Genomic DNA, 11700 nt, shown 5'->3' with positions numbered 1-11700 from the left:
AACCCCCCCCCCCGGCCGGGACCCCTGTTCTGGGGGACGCTATGGGGCAGAGAGGGGTCAAGTTGGGGGGGGGGGGGGGGATGTGTCTCACCCCCCCCCCCATAAACCCCCCCCCCCCCCCATGGGGTGAGGGACCCCCCCCAAAACCCCCAGAGGCGATGGGGACCACCCCCCCCCCCTTGGGGACCTCGGTTCTGGGGGACGCTATGGGGCAGAGAGGGGTCAAGTTGGGGGGCCTGGACCCCGGGGTCTCCCCCCCCACCATGGACCCCCCCCTTCCCCCCCCCCCACGAACCCCCAGGAGCGATGGGGACCCCACCCCCCATCCCCCCCCCCCTTGGGGACCCCGGTTCTGGGGGACGCTATGGGGCAGAATGGTCAGTTGGGGGTCCCAGGTGCCGCTATGGGGCACGGGGCGGGGGGGGGGGGGGGGGGTGTCAGTTGGGGGTCCCGGGGTCTGTTATGGGGTCAGTTGTGGGTCCCGGGTGCCTCTATGGGGCACGGGGGGGGGGGGGGGATGGATGGTAGCTGTGGGTCCCTACGGGGGGGGGGGGGGGGGGCCGCTATGGGTCTGCCCCCCAAGTGTGGGGCGGGACTCACCCGATGAAGCAGTGGGCGGCCGTCAGCACCCAGCTCTCGGCCACCAGGGCCCCCCGCAGCGGCGCCGCCCCCCCAGGCTCAGGCTGACGGCCCAGGGCCAGCGCGGGCCGGGGGGGGCTCCAGCCGCGGCCCGCCCCACATCCCGCACCCTGGGGGGGGGGGGGGGGGGGGGGCACGGGGTTAGGGGGCGCCCCACACCCCTATATCGCCCCCCCACCCCATATATCGCGCCCCCCCCCCCGTATATCGCCCCCCCACCCCACATATCGCGGCTCTCCCCCCATATCGGGGTGTCCCCCCCCCGATATCGGGGTCGCCAAGGGGTTAGGGGGCGCCCCGCACCCCTATATCGCCCCCCCACCCCATATATCGCGCCCCCCCCCCCGTATATCGCCCCCCCACCCCACATATCGCGGCTCTCCCCCCCATATCGGGTGTCCCCCCCCGATATCGGGGTCGCCAAGGGGTTAGGGGGCGCCCCGCACCCCTATATCGCCCCCCCCGCCCCATATATCGCGTCCCCCCCCCCCCGTATATCGCCCCCCCACCCCATATATCGCGCCCCACCCCCCGTATATCGCCCCCCCACCCCACATATCGCGGCTCTCCCCCCATATCGGGGTGTCCCCCCCCCGATATCGGGGTCGCCAAGGGGTTAGGGGGCGCCCCGCACCCCTATATCGCCCCCCCGCCCCATATATCGCGTCCCCCCCCCCGTATATCGCCCCCCACCCCATATATCGCGGCTCTCCCTCCCCCTATCGCCCCCTCCCCGCCCCCTATCGCGGCCCCCCCGCCCCCTATCCCCCTCCCCCGCCCCATAGCATGATCCCTCTCTGCCCCATATCGCCCCCCCCGCCCCATATCGCCCCCTCCCCCTCCATATCGTGGCCCCCCCACCCCATATCGCGCCCCCCCCCCCCCCGCCCCGCATCGCGCCCCTCCGCCCCCTATCGGCCCCTCTCCCCCCATATCGCCCCCTCCCCGCCCCCTATCGCCCCTTCCCCGCCCCATATCGCCCCCCCGCCCCATATCGCCCCCTCCCCCCCATATCGCCCCCTCCCCGCCCCATATCGCCCTCTCTCCCCCCATATCGCCCCTTCCCCGCCCCATATCGCCCTCTCTCCCCCCCGTATCGCCCCCTCCCCGCCCCCTATCGCCCCTTCCCCGCCCCATATCGCCCCCTCCCCGCCCCATATCGCCCTCTCTCCCCCCCGTATCGCCCCCTCCCCGCCCCCTATCGCCCCCTCCCCGCCCCATATCGCCCTCTCTCCCCCCATATCGCCCCCTCCCTGCCCCATATCGCCCCCTCCCCGCCCCCTATCGCCCTCTCTCTCCCCCCATATCGCCCCCTCCCTGTCCCATATCGCCCTCTCCCCCCCATATCGCCCCCTCCCCGCCCCATATCGCCCTCTCTCCCCCCCATATCGCCCCTTCCCCGCCCCATATCGCCCCTTCCCCGCCCCATATCGCCCTCTCTCCCCCCCATATCGCCCCTTCCCCGTCCCATATCGCCCCCTCCCCGCCCCCTATCGCCCCCCTCCCCGCCCCATATCGCCCCTTCCCCGTCCCATATCGCCCCCTCCGCGCCCCCTATCGCCCCCTCCCCGCCCCATATCGCCCCCTCCCCCCCATATCGCCCCCTCCCCGCCCCCTATCGCCCCCTCCCGCCCCATATCGCCCCTTCCCCGCCCCACATCGCCCCCCCCCCCGGCTCACCCAGGCACTTGCCGTCCTCCAGGCCGGGGGGGGGCGGGGGCGGGGGGGCCACGAAAGGCGCCGCGGGGCAGGCGGCGGCGCAGCCAGCGGGCGTGGGCCGCCAGGGCGGTGGCCAGCACGGGCCCGTCGGGGCGAGCGCAGCCCACGGCGAAGCTGAGGACCCGGCCTGCACCCAGCGCCCCCCCGCGCCCGCGCACGCCACCGGCCCCCCCGAGTCCGCCTGCGGGGGGGCAGCCACACCCGTCGGGCCCCACACGGCCCCACCGAGCGCCCCCCGAGCCCCATAGACCACCCACGGAGCCCCACAGACCACCCACGGAGCCCCCCCGAGCCCCATAGATCACCAACAGAGCCCCATAGACCACCCACGGAGCCCCATAGACCACCCACGGAGCCCCCCCGAGCCCCATAGACCACCCCCAGAGCCCCACAGACCACCCACGGAGCCCCATAAATCACCCCCAGAGCCCCATTGACCACCCACCGGAGCCCCATAGACCACCCACGGAGCCCCCCCGAGCCCCAATGACCACCCCCAGAGCCCCACATACCACCCACGGAGCCCCATAAATCACCCCCAGAGCCCCATAGACCACCCACGGAGCCCCCCCCGAGCCCCATAGACCACCCCCAGAGCCCCATAGACCACCCACGGAGCCCCCCCGAGCCCCATAGACCACCCACGGAGCCCCATAGACCACCCACGGAGCCCCCCCCGAGCCCCATAGACCACCCACAGAGCCCCCCCGAGCCCCATAGACCACCCACGGAGCCCCATAGACCACCCATGGAGCCACATAAATCACCCCCAGAGCCCCATAGACCACCCACGGAGCCCCCCCGAGCCCCATTGACCACCCACGGAGCCCCATTGACCACCCACGGAGCCCCCCAGGGCCCCATAGACCACCCACAGAGCCCCATAGACCACCCCCAGAGCCCCCCAGAGCCCCAGAGAGCCCCATAGATCACCCCCAGAGCCCCATAGACCACCCACGGAGCCCCCCAGAGCCCCATAGACCACCCACGGAGCCCCATAAATCACCCCCAGAGCCCCATAGACCACCCACGGAGCCCCCCCGAGCCCCATAGATCACCCCCAGAGCCCCATAGACCACCCACGGAGTCCCCCAGAGCCCCATTGACCACCCATGGAGCCCCATAGACCACCCACGGAGCCCCCCAGAGCCCCATAGATCCCCCCCATAGCCCCCCCCCCCCCGTACCTGGCAGGCCCCCCCCGGCCGCCCTCACTAGCCCTGGTACAGACCATGGTGGCCCCGTAGCCCCCCATAGCCCCCACACAGCCCCCCTCTAGCCCCACATATCCCCCCATAGACCCTTCCTGACCCCCCTTAGCCCCCCGTAGCCCCCCTCTAGCCCCACATATCCCCCCATAGACCCCCCCATACCTGGCAGGCCCCCCCCGGCCGCCCTCACTAGCCCCGGCGCAGACCATGGTGGCCCTGTAGCCCCACATAGCCCCCCATAGCCCCCACATAGCCTCCCTCCAGCCCCACATATCCCCCCATAGCCCCCCTATAGCCCCATAGATCCCCCCCATAGCCCCCCCCCCGTACCTGGCAGGCCCCCCGGCCGCCCTCACTAGCCCCGGCGCAGACCATGGTGGCCCGGGCGGGGCGGGCGAGGTGGGGCTGGCGCAGGCGGGAGTGGAGGCAGTTGCAGATGTGGGGCGTGAGCAGGTCCAGGGCCACCTTCTGGAGAGGGGCCCCGGCCGGCAGCGACACTGCGGGGGGGGGGGGGGGACACACGCGCGTCACCGGGGGGCACCCCATGGGGGGACATCGCCGTGGGGCCACCAACATGGGGGGCCACCAACATGGGGGACATGGCCATGGGGGGCCACCACCTATGGGGGGACATCACCATGGGGCCACCATCGTGGGGGGACATCGCCATGGGGGGCCACCAACATGGAGACCCACCCCATAGGGGCCACCGCCATGGGGCCACCAACATGGGGGGCCACCAACATGGACACCCACCCCATGGGGCCACCAACATGGGGGGACATCGCCATGGGGCCACCAATATGGAGACCCACCCCATGGGGGACATCGCTATGGGGCCACCATCACGGGGGGACATCGCCATGGGGGGCCACCAACATGGGGGGACATCACCATGGGGCCACCATCATGGGGGGACATCGCCGTGGGCGGCCACCAACATGGAGACCCACCCCATGGGGGCCACCGCCATGGGGCCACCAACATGGGGGGACATCGCCGTGGGGCCACCAACATGGGGGGCCACCAACGTGGGGGGACATCACCATGGGGCCACCATCATGGGGGGACATCGCCATGGGGGGCCACCAACATGGAGACCCACCCCATGGGGGACATCGCCATGGGGCCACCAACATGGGGGGACATCACCGTGGGGGGCCACCAACATGGGGGGACATCACCATGGGGCCACCACCGTGGGGGGACATCGCCATGGGGGGCCACCAATATGGAGACCCACCCCATGGGGGCCACCGCCATGGGGGACATCGCCGTGGGGCCACCAACATGGGGGGCCACCAACGTGGGGGGACATCACCATGGGGCCACCATCATGGGGGGACATCGCCATGGGGGGCCACCAACATGGAGACCCACCCCATGGGGGACATCGCCATGGGGCCACCAACATGGGGGGACATCACCGTGGGGCCACCAACATGGAGACCCACCCCATAGGGGCCACCGCCATGGGGCCACCAACATGGGGGGCACCAACATGGACACCCACCCCATGGGGCCACCAATATGGAGACCCACCCCATGGGGGACATCGCTATGGGGCCACCATCACGGGGGGACATCGCCATGGGGGGCCACCACCGTGGGGGGACATCACCATGGGGCCACCACCGTGGGGGGACATCGCCATGGGGGGCCACCAACATGGAGACCCACCCCATGGGGGCCACCGCCATGGGGCCAGCAACATGGGGGGCCATCGCCATGGGGCCACCAACATGGAGACCCACCCCATGGGGGCCACCGCCATGGGGCCACCAACATGGGGGGACATCACCGTGGGGGGACATTGCCGTGGGGAGAGAGGGGGACGGGGACCCACCATCATGGAGACCCGCCCCATGGAAACCCTGATGACCAAGCCCTGCCCCATGGAGACCCAGAACCGCCCCATGGAGACCAAGCTCCGCCCCATGGAGGCCCCAATGACCCAGAACCGCCCCATGGAGACCAAGAACCGCCCCATGGAGATTCAGCCCCACCCCATGGAGACCCAGAACCGCCCCACGGAGACCAAGCTCCGCCCCATGGAGGCCCCAATGACCCAGAACCGCCCCATGGAGACCAAGAACCGCCCCACGGAGGCCCCAGTGACCAAGAACCGCCCCATGGAGATTCAGCCCCACCCCATGGAGACCCAGACCCGCCCCATGGAGGCCCCGATGACCCAGACCCGCCCCATGGAGACCAAGACCCGCCCCATGGAGGCCCCATTGAGCCAGAACTGCCCCATGGAGACCCCGATGACCAAGAACCGCCCCATGGACACCAAGAACCGCCCCATGGAGGCCCCGATGACCAAGAACCGCCCCATGGAGACCCAGAACCGCCCCATGGAGACCCCATTGACAAAGACCCGCCCCATGGAGACCCAGAACCGCCCCATGGAGACCCAGAACCGCCCCACGGAGATGCTGATGACCAAGCCCCACCCCACGGGAGACCCCAATGACCAAGAACCGCCCCATGGAGACCCAGAACCACCCCATGGAGATGAAGCCCCGCCCCATGGAGGCCCCGATGACCAAGAACCACCCCATGGAGATCCAGCCCCACCCCATGGAGACCCAGAACCGCCCCATGGAGACCCAGCCCCACCCCATGGAGATGCTGATGACCAAGCCCCACCCCACGGAGACCAAGAACCACCCCATGGGAGACCCCAATGACCAAGAACCGCCCCATGGAGACCCAGAACCACCCCATGGAGATGAAGCCCCGCCCCATGGAGGCCCTGATGACCAAGAACCACCCCATGGAGATCCAGCCCCACCCCATGGAGACCCAGAACCGCCCCATGGAGGCCCCAATGACCAAGAACCACCCCATGGGAGACCCCGATGACCAAGAACCACCCCATGGAGACCCAGAACCGCCCCATGGAGACCCCGATGACCAAGCCCCACCCCACGGAGACCCAGCCCCACCCCATGGAGACCCCGATGACCAAGAACCTCCACATGGAGACCCAGAACCGCCCCATGGAGACCCCGAACCACCCCATGGAGACCCCAACGACCAAGACCCGCCCCATGGAGACCCAGCCCCACCCCATGAAGACGCTGATGACAAGCCCCACCCCACGGAGACCAAGAACCACCCCACGGAGACCCCAATGACCAAGAACCGCCCCATGGAGACCCAGAACCACCCCATGGAGATGAAGCCCCGCCCCATGGAGGCCCAGAACCGCCCCATGGAGGCCCCGATGACCCAGAACCGCCCCATGGAGGCCCAGAACTGCCCCACGGAGACCCCGATGACCAAGAACCGCCCCACGGAGGCCCAGAACTGCCCCATGGAGGCCCCATTGACCCAGCCCCGCCCCATGGAGGCCCAGCCCCGCCCCACGGAGGCCCTCACCGTTCTCGGCCACGTTGCCCCAGCCGGTGATCCAGCAGGGGGTGCCGAAGGCGAAGAGGTGCTGGGCCCGGGGCAAGCAGATGGTCCCCACCCGAGGCCCCAGGGCCACCGGGGACTCCAGGCGGGCCAGCGCCAGGTCGTGGCCGCCTTCCACTCGCCGGTAGCCCTCGTGGACCACCACTTCCACCACCGGCCTCTCCTGGCCCCCCGGCTCCTCCAGCCGGAGGCGGCCCACCACCGCCCGCCACTCCTTGAGCTCCGCGCGGCTACCGTTGGGCCTGGGGAGGTAGCCACCATTGTCACCCCTGTCCCTTCCGGGTGCCCAACGGGGTTCGAGGTGGCCCCCGACCCCAGCCACGGTTGCCCCGGCCGTGGTCGAGTCGCCCCAACCGGGTTCGAGGTGGTCCAAGGGGATCTGGGTGGCCCCACCACGGTTCTGGGTGGCCCAGAGGGGATCTAGGTGGCCCCAGAGGGGATCTAGGAGTCCCAAAGAGGGTCAGGGTAGCCCAATGGGGATCCGGGTGACCCAAAGGGGGTCTGAGTGGCCCAATGGGGTTCTAGGTGGCCCAGAGGAGGTTCTAGGTAGCCCCATGGGGTTCAAGGGGTCCCAAAAGGGATCTGGGGGGCCCAGCAGGGTTCTAGGTAGCCCAATGGGGATCTGGGGGGCCCAGCAGGGTTCTAGGTAGCCCCACAGGGTTCAAGGGGTCCCAACGAGGTTCAAGGGAGTCCCAAGGGGATCTAGGTGGCCCAGCAGGGTTCTAGGTAGCCCCACGGGGTTCAAGGGGTCCCAAAAGGGATCTGGGAGGCCCAGCGCGGTTTTAGGTAGCCCAATGGCATTCAAGGCGTCCCAATGGGGATCTGGGGGGCCCAGCGTGGTTCTAGGTAGCCCAATGGGGTTCAAGGGGTCCCAATGGGGATCTGGGGGGCCCAATGGGGGTTCTAGGTAGCCCCATGGGGTTCAAAGGGTCCCAATGGGGATCTGGGTGGCCCAATGGGGTTCAAGGGGTCCCAATGGGGATCTGGGTGGCCCAGAGGGGGTTCTAGGTAGCCCAATGGGGTTCAAAGGGTCCCAGTGGGGATCTGGGTGGCCCAGAGGGGGTTCTAGGTAGCCCCATGGGGTTCAAGAGGTCCCAATGAGGATCTGGGGGGCCCAGAGGGGGTTCAAGGGGTCTCAAAGACGTTCTAGGTGGCCCAACGGATTTCTAGGTGGCCCAAGGGCACAGCGGGGGGGTCCCCAAGGCAGGGCCCAGCCCAGAACCACCCATCCCCCACCCCCCGGTGTCTCGCCCCCCCTCCCCCCCCCCCCCGCCCCATGACTCACCCCTGGAAGCAGTGGGCGGCCGAGAGGACCCACTGGGGGGTGACCAGGGTGCCCCCGCAGAAGTGCTGGCCCCGCAGCTGCAGACTCACTTGCCAGGGCCACTCGCCGGGGCGGGCGGCCGAGCCCCCCACCACGCGGCCCAGCTCCCGTTGACGCCCGCACTCGGGTTCCGCCGCCCCGTCGTCGGCACCGACCCCTAGAGATGGGGGGCCCGGACACCTGGGTCCCCTATAGATGTGGGTCCCGGTCTCCTGGGTCCCCTATAGATGTGGGTCCCGGTCTCCTGGGTCCCTCCTGAATGCTTGGGTCCCCTATAGATGTGGGTCCCAGACTCCTGGGTCCCCCCTGAGCACTTGGGTCCCCTATAGATGTGGGTCCCAAACCCCCGGGGCCCCTCCTGGACTCCTGGGTCCCCTATAGATGTGGGTCCCAGACTCCTGGGTCCCCCCTGAGCACTTGGGTCCCCTATAGATGTGGGTCCTGGACTCCTGGGTCCCCTACAGATGTGGGTCCCAGACTCCTGGGCCCCCCCCGAATGCTTGGGTCCCCTATAGATGTGGGGCCTGGGCTCCTGGGTCCCTCCCAGACGCCTGGGTCCCCTATAGATGTGGGTCCCGGACACCTGGGGCCCCTCCTGGACTCCTGGTCCCCTATAGATGTGGGTCCCGGACGCCTGGGGCCCCTCCTGGACTCCTGGGTCCCCTATAGATGTGGGTCCCGGACTCCTGGGTCCCGGTCTCCTGGGTCCCCTATAGATGTGGGTCTGTTGTAAACACACCCCACACCCCGCCCCCCCCATCCCCCCCCATTCCAACCGTCCCGGGGGGGTTGCGACAGCCTGTGGGAAGGGGGTTGCGAAAGAAGTGGGGCCCGAACCCCTGGGCCCCCTATAGATGGGGGGTCCCCAACCCCTCGGCCCCCTATAGAGGGGGGGTCCCCTATAGATGGGGGTCCCAAACCCCTCGGTCCCCTATAGATGGGGGTCGCCAACCCCTGGGCTCCGTATAGATGGGGGGTCCCCTCTAGATGGGGGTCCCCAACCCCTGGGTCCCCTATAGATGGGGGGTCCCCTCTAGATGGGGGTCCCAAACCCCTCGGCCCCCTATAGATGGGGGTCCCAAACCTCTGGGCTCCCTATAGATGGGGGGACCCCTCTAGATGGGGGTCCCCAACCCCTGGGCTCCCTATAGATGGGGGGTCCCCTATAGATGGGGGGTCCCAAACCCCTCGGCCCCCTATAGATGGGGGTCCCCAACCCCTGGGTCCCCTATAGATGGGGGGTCCCCAACCCCTGGGGCCCCTATAGAGGGGGCGTCCCCTCTAGATGGGGGTCCCAAACTCCTTGGCCCCCTATAGATGGGGGTCCCAAACCCCTCGGCCCCCTATAGAGGGGGCGTCCCCTATAGATGGGGGTCCCCAACCCCTGGGGCCCCAAACCCACCCCCCAAAATACTCGGGGGTTTCTCCCCAAAATGAGGGGGGCGGGACCAGCTCCCAGGTGGGGTGGGGTGGGGTGGGGAGGGCCCCCCCTCATGAATATGCACAGCCTCATTTGCATATATCTTACCTTCCGGAGCTTCCGCAGCCCCAATTTCAGCATCTGGGGCAGGAAAGAGGGGGGTGTGTGTTAAAATAAGGGGGGGTTAAAAAAAGGATTGGGGGGGGGGGGGAGGGAGGCAGAGTGCGGGACCCACCCCCCCACACCCACCCCCCAGGGTGCCCCTCCCCCCCCCCAGCCCCACCCGTCGCCCGCGGGGGGGCCCCGTAAGCGTCCGGCTTCATTTTTGGGTTATGACTTGGGTTGGGGTTTTTTTTTTTTTTTTTTTTTCCTTTTTCCGGTACGACCGGTCGAGTCGGGGGGGGGGGGAAATGGGGGTTGAGCCCCACCCAGACGCCCCGGTGTCGTCCCCCCACCCCCTCGGGTTGGGGGGGGGGGGGAGGGGGGGGCAGGGGGACACATGGGGCCTTTTCCCACCCCCCACCAGAGGCCTGTGGGTGTCCCCCCCCCAGGGGACACCTGGGGGTCGTGTGTGTGTGTGCCCCCCCCCACCATTTTGGGGTCCCCCCCCCCCCCGAGACTCACGGGCCAGCAGCAGGAGCAGGAGGGCGACGGCGTGTCGAGGCGTGGGGAGGCGTGGGGAGGCGTGGGGGGCCATGGCGGAGACCTGGGCTGGCGGGAGGGGTCGGGGGGGGGGGTCCGTGTGTCCCTGGTGTCGGGGTGTGGGGTAGGGTGTGGGGTGCCTGTGGGTCTGAGGGGTCGGGGGGGGGGGGGGGGGGCGGGGGAGGTCCCTGGGGAGATCTCTGGGGGATTTGGGGGGTTCCGTGAGGGTCCCTGTGGGTCTGAGGGGGTTCCTGGGGGTCTGAGGGGGTTCCTGGGGGTCCCTGTGGGGGATCTGGGGGGTTCCATGAGGGTCCCTGGGGGTCTGAGGGGGGGCCTGGGGGGTTCCATGGGAGTCCCTGGGGGCCTGTGGGGGTTCCTGTGGGTCTGAGGTGGGGGGGGGCGTCTGGGGGTCCCTGGGGGTCCCATGAGGGTCCCTGTGGGTCTGAGGGGTTCCATGGGGGTCCCATGGAGGTCTGGGGGGGTTCCTGGGGGTCCCTGTGGGTCTGAGGGGGGGCGCCTGGGGGCCTGTGGGGGTTCCATGGAGGTCTGGGGGGGTTCTTGGGGGTCCCTGTGGGTCTGAGGGGGGGGGTGCCTGGGGGCCTGTGGGTCTGGGGGGGGTTCCTGGGGTGTCTGAGGGGACTCATGGGGGTCCCTGTGGGATCCATGGGGGTCCCTGTGGGTCCGGAGGGGGATGTCCTTGTGTGGGGGGTTCCCTGTGGGTCTAAGGGGTCCCTGATGGGGGGCGGGGGGGGTGTTCCTGTGGGAATGTGGGGGTCAGTGAGGTACCTGTAGGTCCCGGGGGGGTTCCTGTGGGTCTTATGGGGGTCAGGGGGTACTTATGGGTCCCGGGGGGTATACCTGTGGGCCCCAAGGGGGGTTCCTGTGGGAATGTGGGGGTCAGGGGGTACCTATGGGTCCCGGGGGGGGGGGAGTACCTGTGCGAATGTGGGGGTCAGGGGGTACCTATAGGTCCCGGGGGGATAGCTGTGGGCCCCAGGGGGCGTTCCTGTGCGAATGTGGGGGTCAGGGGGTACGTGGGGGTCCCGGGGGGGCGGTACCTGTGGGTCCCCGTCCGTCTCCTCCTCCGCCGCCTCTACCCCCCACCCCCGCCCCATCGCCGGCTTTTAACCCCTGGGAGCCCCGCCTCCCCCCCAGCTCCGCGACGGACTACAACTCCCATCACCCCCCCGCGCCCCGCTTCCGGGAGGGGGCGGCGCCTCAACGACCAATCAGAGCCGCGGCGTCGGAAGGAAGGGGCGGCGCCTCAACGACCAATCAGAGGCGCGGCGTGCGGGGGAGGGGGGCGTGGCGCGGCGCCTCCG

The 11700-nt window shown here is 69.6% G+C and overlaps 1 protein-coding gene across 1 annotated transcript in view; it reads right to left on the bottom strand.

Annotated features, from left to right (window-relative positions):
• The window catches only part of LOC141735332 (serine protease 53-like), a 17144-nt gene extending 5611 nt beyond the window's left edge, over window positions 1-11533 (bottom strand). The window contains 12 exon segments of the mRNA XM_074567978.1: window positions 601-649; window positions 652-706; window positions 709-749; window positions 2320-2374; window positions 2376-2479; window positions 2482-2539; window positions 3900-4066; window positions 6957-7234; window positions 8278-8473; window positions 9845-9877; window positions 10361-10484; window positions 11437-11533. Coding sequence (XP_074424079.1) covers window positions 601-649; window positions 652-706; window positions 709-749; window positions 2320-2374; window positions 2376-2479; window positions 2482-2539; window positions 3900-4066; window positions 6957-7234; window positions 8278-8473; window positions 9845-9877; window positions 10361-10484; window positions 11437-11493 — 1217 coding nt within the window. The 5' untranslated portion in view covers window positions 11494-11533.
• Between the last annotated feature and the right edge of the window lie 167 nt (window positions 11534-11700).

Source organism: Larus michahellis, chromosome 30, assembly GCF_964199755.1.
Source record: "Larus michahellis chromosome 30, bLarMic1.1, whole genome shotgun sequence".
Lineage (NCBI taxonomy): Eukaryota > Metazoa > Chordata > Aves > Charadriiformes > Laridae > Larus > Larus michahellis.
The sequence above is the reverse complement of the archived record's forward strand: the minus strand, read 5'-3'. Positions and strand labels throughout refer to the sequence as shown.